Source organism: Vigna umbellata, chromosome 1 (genome assembly GCF_029865625.1).
Source record: "Vigna umbellata cultivar VRB3 chromosome 1, Vumbellata_1.0, whole genome shotgun sequence".
Lineage (NCBI taxonomy): Eukaryota > Viridiplantae > Streptophyta > Magnoliopsida > Fabales > Fabaceae > Vigna > Vigna umbellata.
The window spans coordinates 10,659,724-10,674,778 of record NC_142165.1 but is presented as its reverse complement, the minus strand read 5'-3'; the positions used below and the strand labels follow the sequence as shown (position 1 = coordinate 10,674,778).

At 33.4% G+C, this 15,055-nt stretch overlaps 2 protein-coding genes across 4 annotated transcripts; both read left to right on the top strand.

Annotated features, from left to right (window-relative positions):
* Positions 1–145: 145 nt before the first annotated feature.
* On the top strand, positions 146–10,878 carry LOC124840900 (uncharacterized). 2 transcript variants are annotated; one of them, XM_047317040.2, is made up of 11 exons: positions 146–274; positions 572–728; positions 2,094–2,211; positions 2,599–2,695; positions 3,772–3,878; positions 4,771–4,893; positions 5,179–5,332; positions 7,155–7,215; positions 7,316–7,695; positions 8,348–10,028; positions 10,198–10,878. In XM_047317040.2, exons 2-11 carry the CDS (start codon positions 601–603, stop codon positions 10,448–10,450), a joined length of 3,102 nt encoding a protein of 1,033 aa, XP_047172996.2. In that variant the 5' UTR covers positions 146–274; positions 572–600; the 3' UTR covers positions 10,451–10,878. The 2 variants fall into 2 exon arrangements, 1 of the variants encoding a protein (XP_047172996.2); XR_015780745.1 differs by lacking the exons at positions 146–274; positions 572–728; positions 2,094–2,211; positions 2,599–2,695; positions 3,772–3,878 and having other exon boundaries at positions 4,511–4,893; positions 10,198–10,602; positions 10,714–10,878.
* Positions 10,879–12,359: 1,481 nt separating this feature from the next.
* LOC124840898 (plant UBX domain-containing protein 4-like) lies at positions 12,360–15,055 on the top strand. 2 transcript variants are annotated; one of them, XM_088094231.1, is made up of 5 exons: positions 12,360–12,773; positions 12,840–12,879; positions 13,009–13,285; positions 14,357–14,452; positions 14,555–15,055. In XM_088094231.1, exons 1-5 carry the CDS (start codon positions 12,404–12,406, stop codon positions 14,936–14,938), a joined length of 1,167 nt encoding a protein of 388 aa, XP_087950357.1. In that variant the 5' UTR covers positions 12,360–12,403; the 3' UTR covers positions 14,939–15,055. The 2 variants fall into 2 exon arrangements, with proteins under 2 accessions (XP_087950357.1, XP_047172994.1); XM_047317038.2 differs by having other exon boundaries at positions 12,360–12,879.

The window sequence follows — 15,055 nt, the reverse complement described above, 5'->3', positions numbered from 1 at the left end:
TGTTTTAGAGAATGCAAACAAAAAAAATGCACTGTCAAAAGTCAATTAAATTAATTTACATAAACTTCATAAAATTATTGGTCCATCTTCCTCTTTTTAATAATTATTTTTAACTTTTATTTTGTTTTATTACCAAGACATGATTCCCCAATGCTGTGCAACTAGGAGCTTTTACGAATCTGGCTCCTGAGATCGCTCTCGAGAAGAAGTAAGAGTGTGCAGATTCCAATTCCCAAACAATGAACCCCAATCCAACACCCTCGCCATACATCAGGTTTTTCACCTTTGATCTACATACATTCTCACATTTTCGCTTTCACTGTTTACTAATACTGCATCGCTTAATTCCTCAACATTAATTACATGCTCATTGGAAATCTGGTTTGGATCTCTGTAATTTTTACGCTGCATTTGATTCGATTCTTAATTGTACGTTATTATTTTCTATAACGGGTTTTGATTTGGCGGATGTTGAACTATTGGCCAAACGTGACTTGGAGTGCAAGATTCCGACGTGGATGAATCATGAATAAATGTATTACCTTCTCTCTTTTTTTTTTTTTTTTTTCAGGAATGGTGGTGTTTAATGCGTAGTGGGAAATGCAACGTGCTACACAGACTGCTGAGGAACGTTGGTTGGAAAGAGCGGTGAAGGAAGAATGCACATGGGAGAATCTTCCCAAACGACTCTATCCAGTTGTGTCTTCAAAAGAAGAATGGCACAAAAGGTTCAATGAAATTTATGTATTTAACAGATATTGTTTATATTATCATGATTCATTGTTTAATATTATAGTTAGTACTCAGGAGTTAGTAGTTATCGTAATTGTTATATCCGTTGATTAAGTGCTTGAGGAGATGCTTGAAAGAGCTTTAGTAGAGTTTATTTCGACTGATTGAAATAATTTAATAGATTATGGCTTTTGTAAGTATTTTTTTGGTTCATTTCAGTAAGTTTCAGGTCGAAATTATGATACAATCTCTAATGCCCTAATTAAGAACTTTTTGAATAAAAACTTGATTAACTTATTTGGCTAAATTTACTATTTAACTCTACTGCTGAACATTGCCTGCCTATGTTTCACTGAATAATTGAAAACTATTGAGTCTAAGGTGGAGAGCCCGCTTAACTTTGAGATAGCATTGCAGTTGGAAACTTGGCATCTCAGCTTTTTCTGCTCTGCTCATGTCCTTTTTTGGGTCTGTTTTTTTTTTTATATAAAGGGTTCAAAGGAATTAGTGAGTTTTTCTGCACTTTTGTGTAATTCCTCTAATTATACTAACTTTTCAAATAAGTTTCATTTTGTTTTCTGTAAACAAAATAAAACCAAGTTCGTAAGTTTTAAGATATCATGATTTTTTTTAGCCACTAGGTTTGTGTGTATGAAAAGGTGAGATTGCACACAAGTTAGAAAGTTTTATCAGTGAATTGTAGTACTTGGACAGGTCAATTGTGAAGAATTTCTTGTGTATGGTCTTTGCTTGAAAACGACCTTTTCATTTTTGGTGGTAAGAAACATATGTTTTAACTTTTGAAAGGGAGTAAATTTTCAAAAGGAATTAGGAAAGCTTTTGATTTTCAAAGGCCGTAATGACTTTAACTAGGAAGGAAACTAATATTTATCACTCGGAATGAGAGTGTTATGATATTGGAATCTGATTTCAGATCAGAACAACCTCACGTACCAAAAGGGAGAAATAAAAAAAAATAGACTTAATTATCACAATACTACGAATACTTATTTATAATAGCGTAATGCATACCTTGTTATCCTTGAGTATTAAACATTACCAGATTCTTAACCATTTCCTATTAAAACCTACCTAAGTCATACTTCCTATTATTGAGAAAAGATAAAGGATGCTTCTAATATTCCTTTTGGGTCTAATTGTAAGAATGAGTTGGCAGTATCAGACAGGAAATCGTCATTTATAAGTTTTTTATTTTCTATTTTTAAATTAGGTCATAAGTCAAAATGTAACGCTTTCCATTCATTTCAGGGCTCATATCTTCGTTTCTTGAATAACTTTTTCCAGTAAATACATGATTATAATCTGCTTTCTCAATTGTTGACCATGTAAGTTTTATGCAGGATAATCGAATACTGCATAAAGAAGAGGCTTAAATGGGAAATTTGTTTTGCTCGTAAAGTTTGTAAAGAAAATGAATATTATGAAGATATGATGCGCTACTTGCAGAGGAATCTAGCTGTATGTGTTCTACAGAATGTCTGTTACTCTGTTTGATTTCTCCAATTGAAATTTGAAATTGTATATCAAATGCACTTTTACAAAACTTTATATGCATATGTTCTTATCCACATGGATCATATTAAAGAACTTTTGTGGAGAAAATTTTCAAAATCGAATTCTGACGTTGTGACTAAAAATAAAACATAATGTCTTCAATTTTAGGATAAGGTTTTAATAAATAATTTAATCATATTATTACATTATGATTTTATGAAAGAATTGTTCATCCTCCTCCTCAATAATTAAGAACTTATAAGTAACTATTCTTAGATATTGTGGGGCTCTGTTATGTTTTATTTTCTGTCTTAGGTCGTCTGTCTTTAATGTTCATATTCTCACTTGCAGCTATTTCCATATCATCTGGCGGACTATGTATGCCGTGTAATGAGAGTAACAGCTTTCAGATATTACATTGATATGATTTTTGAAGTCATGAAAAATGGTAATTTTTCCTTGCAGTTCCAGTTAAATTGATTTCATGAATATTGTGTTTAACTAACTCTTGCTATACATAGCACAAAATTAGGCATATTTCTTTTCTTGTTATTATATTCCAGAGAAAAAAATGCTTTGTTGACCAATAATGAGTAGATAATTTTGTGGCATTCGCATTTGCACAAGTCTTTTATTTTTCATTTACACTATCAAATATTTCATGTATTGTGCAGTTATTTTTAATTCCAAGTAAATCGTAAGAAAATACAAATGGATAGAGAAAAAACATAGAAAAATGTCTAAAATTTAGGGAGGTATGGCTTTGGTAGTGTATGCAAAAAAATTACATCATAGAAGTGGAAAATGTTTCGTATTATAATGAAGATATGCATAAAGGAGCTTGGATTTAAAAGTTAAATTAAGGGAAGTTAGTAAAAATATTTTTAAAATTAAAGCAGTACGTGATCAAGGCATCAAATTCAAGGCTTTATAGTTGCTAAACCATAGCCAAATTGATATTATTAATGTAATAATTATAATAAAAACAAAAAATAATTAATATTAAAGAGACATGATATCATAATTTTACATCATCAAAAACTAGAAATAAAGCACCAGTTTATATGTTTTAACACTAAAAAACATACAAAAGTTCAAATAAATGTATTATACTATTCAGGTCTAAGTTTGAAAGAATGTATAACAATGTCCATTAGAAATAACAATAATCTTAGGTTCATTTTTTCATTTTTTAAAGAAAAAATGACTTTGTATTTAAGTTTGTTTACTAATCTATTGTTAGCCAGATTTTTAATGGTTTCTTTGCCTGCCATTAGTCCAATTCATTTTTCAAAAGAGGAGAGTAGAGAAAGCGATTAAACTTCTTTGACATATTTTTCTATTGTCACAATGATATCATAATAAAGGCATAATTAAATTATGTTCAGAAATTTCATAGTATACTTGCATTACCTTTTGCTTGATAGTCTGAACTCTGAAGGTAGATAAACTTGTAGACTAGAAAAGGTTTATTTGGTGGAAGCTAGCCTGTGGAAGTTTACTGCTTGTTTCAATTATTTGCAGAGCAACCTTATGACCGCATCCCGAATTTTAGTGCTGCAGATGCTTTAAGACTTACAGGAATCGGGAGAAACGAATTTATTGATATAATGAACAAGTGCAGGTCTAAGGTACTGCATAGATTGGCATGTACGTTACACTTAAATGTATCTTCAATACTGTGGATTACATGTAAGTTATTGTATACATATTTGTGTATGTCTAATTACCTACAGCAATCATGCCGCATATATCTTCTATTCTCTCTCTATGTATAAAGGGCTATGTATGAGGGGAAATTATAACTTAATAATCAGGATACCACTTGAATCTTTTTAATAAAAAAAATATATGACAATAGGTCGTGAATAAAGAAAGAGTACCAAAGTGTATTTTTCAATTTAAAAATTACAATTCTCAAATGGTTTTAGATGTGAGTATATCATAACCCATTTATACAGAGGAACATATAAATAAAAATATTTTTATTAGAGAGAAGTGAATCCTAGATATAAGATAAAATTATAAAGAATTGAAATTAAATCACAAGACAAATATGACTTTTTTATGTGGCAGTGTCATCATTTAGGTTTTAGATGCTGGCAAGTCAGACACAGACATGCATTATTAATATTTGTAACATAATTAGGAAATATAGTCTATGATTCTTTTCTAAACCTTTTGTGGAATATAAAACCAGGATAATTAGAGAAGCAGTAGAAAGAGAAGTAGAATTTGGAGAAAGAAGGAGAACGGTGGTTTCTTTCTTGTCTGCACATATACAACTTTGACCAGACTTGCAGCAAGCATGATGAACCATCGTATCAATTTATATTATCTTTGTTTTTGTTCTTTGCATATTTAAATCTGTGAAGTTCACTTGCTTTACTTTTATTGTTTGGATGATGATTTGAATTTGCAGTATAGCCTAAGTTAGTGTTAGTTGCCTTTATGATCAAAGGTAGGGTTGCAAATTTTTATGAGTCATGTCTCACCAAGCAATTGCTCTTTTGGAATATCCAGAAAATAATGTGGAAACTGAACAAGTCGATAGCAAAAGACCTTTTGCCTACTCAACCTGTGGATTTTCCAATTGAACCGTGGTGGGCAGTTTGCCTTGTGAACCTTACCTTGGAGGAATTTAAGGTGGGGTATGTTCTTCACCCTTATAAAACAGTGGAGCTTCACTTATTATGTGGTTAATTGGTAATAAGAATAACATGGAATACTATAATAATAACCTTTACGCTCTTCAAAGCGAAATCTCATGTTGTACTAATAAAAATTTAACCCATGTTTTGGTAGGGTTAATATGAAATTTTACCCAGTAATAAAGAATTGTATGTATTGTTTGTAGTCTAGTATTCCTCATAACTTTTTTGGCTTAATTACTTTTGTCGATTTATTCTCTACTTTTCTTCTACTTTATAGAAACTCTCGAAGGAGGAAATGGCGGCAATAGACAAAGTCTGTTTGGATGATGCAAATTCATTTGTCACGTTTGATCCTCACGTTATAAGGGGTCTATGCAGACGGGGACTAGTATATTTGGATGTTCCTGTTTATCCACACGACCGGTTTAAAGGTTTGTTCTATGGGTATTTTTCCCTAATATTTTCTAATTATCTTACCTTTGTCGCTGTCCTTTCCGAGGACTGAGTTTATTTTTTGAGCTTCATAATATGGACAAAGGTAGTTCATTAGCTCCGTTTGGTGACTTCGGTCTAGATTTAGGCAAGTGACCACAAAATTCAAAAAGTTAACAGATTTGTTTATGGGGGCTTGACTAAATTAAACCAAACGTATTGGAGGCCTAGTTTTATTTTTTAATTCAACTTGGTTTTTTCATAGTTATATTTACAAGAATAACATGATGAACACTTTCTCTTATTTGGCAGTTTCCTAAAAGGAACGAACCGGGATAAGTTTTTCACAAATTCTCCTTTCCTGTTCTTAACTTTCACAGTTTCTTGATTTCTTTCTTCCTTTCTCCTTTTTCACTTTCACATACATTCTGAATGATGAAATATATCCAGTGAAATTGAACCTCGATTGTTAACACGTATTATTTCATATAAATATCAATTTGAAGAAAAGTTCCAAATAAAATAGCCCAATATGGTCGAGTTTGATCCTTAGCCTCCAATATTTCAAATTGGAAAAGAAGATTCGTATCAGAAATTGGTTATCATTAGCTTGTGAAGAAATCATGTAAAGGATGGGTTACATTTAGTGTTTGAACCGAATAAACCCCTTAGAGATTGAATTAAGCCACAGAAACCTAAAACAACATGAAATTGGGCAGGAGTGAGCTGAGTATGTGTGACGACTTGATGTGCGCAACACAGAATTTCTAACTAAGTCTAGGATTACTGACTAGTTCTGCAACTAATAACACTTAATTAAATAATAGTTTTCTTCAATTGTTGGCATTGTGGTTCAGACTGAAGTAACATAGTTCTCGTATCGTTATCAAACTTAATACTCTAAAATGTTTGGAGATGTCCTGCCTTTAAACATGACAAGGAACCGATTCTGATTACAATTCCATGCATTGATCTGTATTGTCGCTGTATTATGCAAGAAGAACAAATAAATAATGCCTTTCATTTACCTGAACGAGAAAGGAAAAACCCGTAGATTTCTCAGTAAGAAGTTTCTCAAACTATAAAAACTTTAAGAAACTGATTTCTTTCAACAAATGTTTTCACACACGCGGATATGTAATAAAATCTCTTACCTGTGAAGGATTTTAGCATATATTAGTTAAAACCTGTGTAATTTATCCTTTCCTCTCTATCTTCACAAACATACCAGGCAATGAAACTTGAGCCCTCAAAATTGTGTCATGCTAAGCCCCAAGTTTTTTTCTGTTTTATTTCTTCTAGGAAATTATTTTGATTAAAAATATTTAAGAAATTTTAAGATAATTATTACTTTCATGAAACTTCCAAAACAAAAACATTATTTTAATATTTTTCATGATATATAATAGACTTTGTAAAAAAACTGTAAAAAGTTCCTGTTCTTTAAGTGAATGATGAATGGAGTCTTATATTCCTCAGGATTGATTAAATGAAGATATCTATAAAAGAAAAACAAAATTAAATGAGCTACATCTAATTAAATTTTAATTGATACAAATTGATAATAAGTAGTGGATATATAAATATAGTATGTAACAGAAATTTATCCCTGCTGTCGGTAATATAATATAACTACTTAGGTGTAGTTATAAATCTAAGGGTGATTAAATGTTATAAGGAACTTTCATACTTTAATTTAAACCAAAACAAATCTTTTGTACGGTGAAGATTTTTGTTCTGTGACAATATGTAGTACGTTATTTTCAAAGGCTGTATCTTATAAATCTGATTTCAATAATATTTATGTTTATGGTGGCTCAGTTTCAAAGCTTGAAGGTTTTGTTTCCAACAGGGAGCAAACTTATGAAGATCCTATTGAAGAGTAAAGTAGTTGTTTCAGTCTATGTTTCCATCAATTTTGTTCAAAGAGCTTATTTATTTCCATATAGTTGGACTCTAATGTAAGAGATTTTTTCTTTCAGGTTGTTGTATGCAGTTTTTGTAGTTTCAAATGAAAATGTGACGGTTAGTGAGTTGGCAACAACCCTACAGGCTGACTTGTCACAGCTGCAGGCTGCTAGTGCTTTTGTGTGTAGATTGGGATGGGCAACAAAAGTGATTGATCCAGAATCTATTATTGGAGATTCAACCATACTTGCATCTCCTATGAGTACATTTAGTGACGAAGATGGTTCTGTTGCTAGTCAAAACCATGATAATACGCTTTTCGAGAATGATTCCATTCATCAAGCGGATACCCCAGCTTCAGGGAACCATGCATCTCGTTCTTCCTACACTCGTGTTGCTTTCATAGTTGATGCTAATATTACATCCTACCTCATGATGGGATCTGTTTCACCAGGTTTATATATACCCGTCACTCCTTGATTCGTGAAGCTTAAAGTTTAACTATTTGCTATAATTTTCAGAATAATTTTTTGGTTAAATTATTCATTGGATCCTTTTTGCTGTGCCTATCTTAAGTCTTAATTTCTATACCAGAAAATTATAGGTTTTAATCCTTATATAATTTCTGTAGAAACGAAAGTTTATGTATCGGCGTTATACTATAAAAAATGTTACCTTCCTAGTATTAGTGCTTGCCATAGTTACCAAAACTTTACACTTACGAACATGTAAGGACTAAAACTTAATTTTCTAGTAGGGACTAGAATTTTAAAGGTCTGTCTAACTTATCTCAAGTAATTATGGGATTGAACAATTTCATTCAAAATTATCGGTATAATTCTCTAATATACTTAAACATGATTGGTTGCAAGTATTAATTGTATTTATTTTTTGGATGGGTTGCTTATCCCATTTTTACTTGAGACAAGTTATTCAGAGGAAAACTTAAAATAAGACAGTCACAGGGACTTAGTGCAGAGTTTAACCTGTTTTGTCAAAATATAAGTTATATTATTCTACAAGGCAATTTGGATGAAATGAATTATGCTACTCATTATGGCGTCTGAGTTGGTTTATCTTCTTCTTGCTTGTCGTCAAACTTGCAGGCCTGAAATCTCATGCTGTTACACTTTATGAAGCGGGAAAATTGGGTCATGCGAGCATTGCTGATCTTTGCAAGGATCTTAGTACCCTGGAAGGTGCAAGATATGAGGGAGAATTACAGGAGTTTGCAAATCATTTATTTAGTCTGCGTTATGTCTTAGAATGTCTTCAATCAGGTGGAATAGCTACTGATGAAGAAGAGGAAGGCTCTGATAACCTGAACATGATTACATCAAGCAATGATGGGCCAAGTTCTGTGATAGCTGAAATTTCTTTGGATGAAAAATCAGAAGAGTCTGGTGTTTTACAGACTGTCATGAGTAATGGGGATTTAATAAATTCTGTTTCAGGGAAATTCGTGGAGGCTTCAGTGTACAGTGAAGGTGTTCCTAGTACTGGTAGTGGGATGGATGATGAGGCTCATTCCAGTACGTTGGAGGAAGGAAGTGATCCTCACATTCAGGAAGCTGACAAGTCACACACAAGTTTCCGTGAGAATGAGAAACTACCAATGTTTGAAGCTGACAAGTCACACATAAATTTCCGTGAGAATGAGAAACCAGCAGTGTTTGAAGGTTCAGATGTCAAGATAGAAATGCTGAAAAGGAAAAAGATATATCGTGTGGACCTTCTCCGTTCTGAAAGTTTGGCTTCTCTTTCACCAACTACTCTTGATCGTTTGTTTCTTCGTGACTATGGTATTCTTGTGTCCTTAGTGCCTCTCCCCCCTTCATCAATTCTTCCTAAACCTACAGGAGGCCCTGTTCATTTTGGTCCTCCTGCATATTCTTCCATGAGTCCATGGATGAAATTGGTATTATATTCAACTGCAGGTAGTGGGCCTCTATCAGTTGTTTTGATGAAAGGCCAATGTATGCGCTTGCTTCCTGCTCCATTGACTGGTTGTGAGAAAGCCCTTATATGGTCTTGGGATGGTTCCGCAATAGGAGATTTAGGAAGGAAGCTTGAAGGAAACATGGTGAAGGGAAGTATACTTTTGCATTGCTTAAATTCACTTCTTAAACAGTCAGCTGTGCTTGTGCTGCCTCTCAGTAGATTTGATCTTAATCAATCTGGAAAACTTATTACTTTGGATGTCCCTTTGCCTTTAAGAAACGCTGATGGATCAATTGCCTCTGTAGGAAAAGAGTTAGGACTAGAGGATGAAGAGGAAAATTTTAAGCTGAATTCGCTGTTGAATAATTTGGCAAACAAAATGGAACTGTGGACAGTTGGTTATGTTCGGCTATTGAAACTATTTAACGGAACAAAATCAGACCAGTTCTCTTCCATAGAGAAATATGAATGGGTGCCATTGAGTGTGGAATTCGGGATACCGCTATTTAGTCCAACGTTGTGCAATAGTATATGTAGAAGGATAGTTTCATCTAAGATACTTCAATCCGGCTCATTTGGCGAACACCATGATGCAATGCAAATCTTAAGGACAAAGTTACGTGACATTTGTGATGAGTACAATTCAACAGGTCCAGCTGCAAAGCTTCTTTACAAGAAAGAGGAAGATACTGGACAACCTACGGACCAAGCTAGGGCAACATGGAATCCACTTATTGATATTTCTCCCGCTTCAGGGGTGGTATTGAGCGTGCGTCAGAGGTTAAAACTTGCTAACCAACAAAGCTGCCAAAATGAAGTGATGTGCTGTGATGGCAGTGTTCTTAGGTTTGTTGCTGAATTCCTATTAATCCGATGCTTAAAGTTATATATGTTTTCGTTTGATAAAACTTTATTTGCCTTGACAAACACAAGACAGAAAGAATGCTTTTCGTAAATTGGATTATCTAATCATCTGAAGTCTCAGAAAGTGTCTGCTCTTGCATGGTGCATGCAGATCATACGCATTAACTCTTCCTCATGAAGATGCCACGAGCCCAGTCAAAGAAACCCCTGAAGACAATAAGACAGAACCAGAACCTGAACCAGAAGCAAATGATAGTAAAGAAGCAACCCTTCCTGGCGTTAATCTTATTTTTGATGGTTCTAGGTTGCTTCCATTTGATGTAGGAGCTTGCCTTCAAGCTCGCCAACCGATATCCTTAGTAATGGAGGCAGCTACTGCCTCAAAACATGTACCATACAAATAGATTTGCAGTCATTAATCATTATTGACTACTTCACTTCAAATCTTTTACACACGTGAATGGGAATGCTTGCTAGCAACTCATGTTTAATGGCACTGTGTACTTCTTCAAGATTGATGGCAGTTAATGAGCGCAAATTTGGCCTCAGGTTTGAGGTAAATGGTCATTACTTTTCTTATAATGGTTTGTGTTTTTCTTGAGTGACATGCCAATACATTTGCATGTATTACTATATAAATAATGCATATTGTCTGTATCTGTTCCAGATTTTGCTAGATCAAGAAATTCAATCAATTAGAGCTGTGAAAAGAGGAAATATGTTAAACAATGTATATATATATATATGTTAGGATTTTTTTTTTCTCCTGTCAAATTTGAGAAAAACTTAATCGTTGGAAATTCGTTTCTTTCTTTCTTCTTACATATACTCATCAGTTGTGTTTTTACCTCAGTTTCTTCTTTGTTTATTGTTCATTTGTAATCTCTTTGTGTAGATTTTCGAAACAAATTAAAGGGAGGCCAAATACGATCATTGAGCACAACGTGTAATTAATAAGGATAAATTATTTATTGGTCATGTTGGATAATCAATTTACTTTAGAATATCGGAAATTTTTTTTTCCATTTTAGCTTTCAAAATTATTATTCTAAAATAAAAATATTGTAATGTAAGAAGTCAGCCTACCTTTAATTTAGTTTTTTCATAAGAACTGAAAGGATAAACCTATTTAAAACTAATTATTATAATTACAGAGTGTATTTAACTAAGAAAATAATTAATATAAAAATATTATTCTGATTTAAAAATTTTATTTAAATTATTTTTTTAAAAGATATATCTAATTTTTTTTATAATATCTCTGAAATTACAAGAGATTTATTGTAAGAGATCTATTTTAATTAGCCTAAATTTGATTTTAAGAGGTTTTATGTTAAGATAATACGCATCCCGTCTTTAAACGATTTTGCTGTAAATGCTGAATTTGTTACCTGACAGTTTCCTAATGTTATGATGATATACAATATCAAATCTTTAGTCGTACAAGACCATCCAAATTAAATAACTTATAGATTTTTACCATATTTTCAAACATTATATTGCATGACAAGAGAAACTCTAAAATCATCCTATCATTAATCAACTCGGTATAAAAACATTACACAATACCTCAAATTAACTATTATTGAATATATTTCTTAGTTTAATTCAATTAAAGAACAACTTATGGCTTAACCAATCCTAACATATAAACATCATTTGCTTACTAAACTTGCACATTTTCATATAGCATCAATAAATATGAAAAGACATAATAAGTTATTGAAAATTTAATTAAACAGCAAAAGGTTTCAAATTAGAGTTTCATTTTAGTAGGTTGTTTTTAATTCTCTAATAATATTTTTTGTGTTCTCCTTTTAAAGTAATTTTGATTATTTGTTTATAGAGTTTCTCTTATCAGTGCACACAAATGTAACAACATTTTTTATGAATCTGAATTTGGAATGGACAATTAATTGTAAATTAACATTGACTTAACTAAAAAGGGAATACAAATAAGTGTTACAAACATGTTATAAAATTATAACAAATACATACAATAAAAAATATTGATTTTTTGAAATTAGACCTGTTATTTTAAAATGTCCTAAATTGTACAAAAATAGCTTTATTCTTTTCTGAAAAATATCTTTTCATCATGAATCAAAGTGGATGAAATCCTTCCACATGATACTTTCAAAATATACTCAAACAAGATTTTGTTACAAAATAAATTATATTTTTTTTTAAAAAAAATCTTCTTGAGTTGAGTTCCCACAGTACACGCAAGAGATAAAGCGAAAAGGGTGAAAACGGTGTCGTATGAATGATTGGGAATTTGCGAAGCAAGGTTGTGTGTATATATTCAATGTGGGACATTGTGAAAGAGAAGAAGGGACTGAAAGAAGAGGGCAAGAATGGAAGGTGAGAAAGAGAATACCGATGGTAACGCCGCCGCAGCCATGGTACACTCTTTCTGTGAAATTACTTCTTCTTCCAAAGAAGAAGCACTTTTCTTTCTCGAAAGCCATAATTTTGACCTAGATGCCGCTGTTTCCACCTTCTTTGATAATGCCCATAACCCTATAATCATCCCTCAAAACGACGACGTTGTTCCAAACTCCAACCCCAACGCAGCCGTCACTTCCCCTCCATCCGATTCTCATTCTCCGGATTTTTACCCTTCGCGGTCACCATCTCATTCGCCGACTCCGTCACCGTCGCGTGCGCCCTACGAGCTCCGATCGCGCAGGTCTCTGGGCAAGAAACCTTCTTCCAGCCGCCAAGGTAAAATTCGAACCCTAGGTGATCTCAAACACTCCTCCCGTGACTCTGATTCTGATTCCGATCCAGATTTCCAACCCGACGAGTACTACACTGGCGGGGAGAATAGGTATTTAAAACAATTGTTTATTTTATTGATTGAAAAATTGAAATTATGAAAATTTGAGAGTGTGATCTAATGTAGCATTTTCATTGGAATTTTTATTTTTTTTCTTTCTGTATTTGATGTCATTTTCAGTGGGATGCTTATTCGAGATCCTTCCAAAGGGAACAACAGTGTGGATGAAATTTTCGAACATGCTCGGGAAGTTGCTGTTGATCCGCCTCCTGAAAACCCTCGAAATTCTTCAAGTTTCAGTGGCGCTGCGAGGTTGCTTTCTGGTGAGACTGTGCCGTCTGTTTCTCAGCGTTTAGAGGAAGTTGTACACACTGTCACGTTTTGGAGGAATGGGTTCTCTGTCAATGATGGCCCTTTGAGGAGTCTGGATGATCCACAAAATGCGCCATTTCTCGAGGTAAATGATCCATTACAAGCTCTTCTTCATAGGCTTTTATCCGTGTCTTGTATATTAATAAGCACGTCTTCAAAAGGTGCATGTGCATTTCGGTAAATGGTTTAACTAAGTTCTTAAAGAAAGTGTTCACTGAGTGATTGTAAGTTGTAGTCTCTTTTTATAGTCTGCTTTGAAGAGGTTACTGAAATAAGTTATGTTAAATATGCAACTTATCGTCATCGGGTCAGCTTATTTTTGTAAGTTTTTTTTTTTCTACTGGTACAGTATTTGGATAAAACTCTTCATTAGCATTTACAAGAAAACTAAATGGAAAATGGTGAAATGAATTAAGGTTTTTTCTTAAGTTAGAAACATCCTATGCAGTTAGATCTCATAGAAGTTCGTTTAACTTTTCTGGTGCATGAGCAGTGTTATTAAATAGCCGCTATATCGGCACTATATTACTGTTACATTACAGAGCTTATCGGATCTGTGTTAGCAATTTCGTTTGCTATTGTGGCTTCTACTATTGTTGTGGTTATGGCATGTGTTCTGCATTTTTCGCCCACCCCTCATCTCCATCGAGTGGTCTATATTCAATCGAATATCTGAATTAGTTTTTTGCCAAAAGAACTTTTTATTGTGATTTACTACCTACTGAACTTTTATATATCTATAATTGATATATCATATAGTTCAACAACCTTGCAACTTCTGCTATTTGCCTGCAACATTAGCCACTATATGATATAATGCATTGTTGGCTTTCCACCATTTTGACTGCAACACTTGTTTGCTCTACGTTATAGAGAATTGTTTGTTTTCCATCATTTTTCATAGTTTGCAATTGATAATATTGCATACGTTTATTTTAGTTTATAAAAGAAGAATTCAATTAATTTCACTTTGTTATTTTCTTTTACTTAAATTGTATATAAAGAAGATTATCCAAATAGAATCTCACTCAATAGCTTAGGACATAAAGGAGTTTCAATTCGTGGCACTTCTTGTTGTGACTGCTTTCACATACTTGCAACTTGTGAAGTTATCATTGTCTTCTCATTAAGTTATAATTATTTTACATCAATACAGAGCATAAAGAAGTCTGTGTGTCCCAAAGAGCTTGAACCAGCCGATCGAAGGACCGCTGTCCATGTCAACCTCACAAGGCGGGATGAAGACTATCCAGTACGCCTTTTTCTATTTTTTTTCTTTATAGTTGGATTTGTTATCTGACTTATATAAGGTTTTTACCTTTCTTTTTTTCCTTTTGTCAATGTTTATGTGCAGGAACCGGTGAAGCCACGCCATCTTCCTTTCCAGGGTGTTGGAAGAACCTTAGGTGGCCCCAGCTCCAGCAGCGACGAAGCTACTCAAACAACTGGTGCTTCGCTTACTACTGCTCCACTGCCAACATTGGGGTTAGTGGTAGACGAGTCACAGCCAGTAACATCAATCCAGCTGAGGTTAGCCGATGGCACACGCATGGTTTCTCGCTTCAATCACCACCATACAATCAGAGATGTTCGTGCATTCATTGATGCATCAAGACCTGGGGGAGTGAGAAATTACCAACTGCAAGCAATGGGTTTTCCTCCTAAACAACTCATTGATTGGGACCAGTCTATTGAGCAAGCTGGGATAGCCAATTCAGTTGTAATCCAGAAGTTGTAGGTTGTTTACCAAATTTCTATTTCCAGTGGACTTGAAAGTATTATTCTTATGTTTAAACATTGATTGATCTACTTATATTCTATTAGTGAATTTGATAAAATGTTCATTGATACTCCA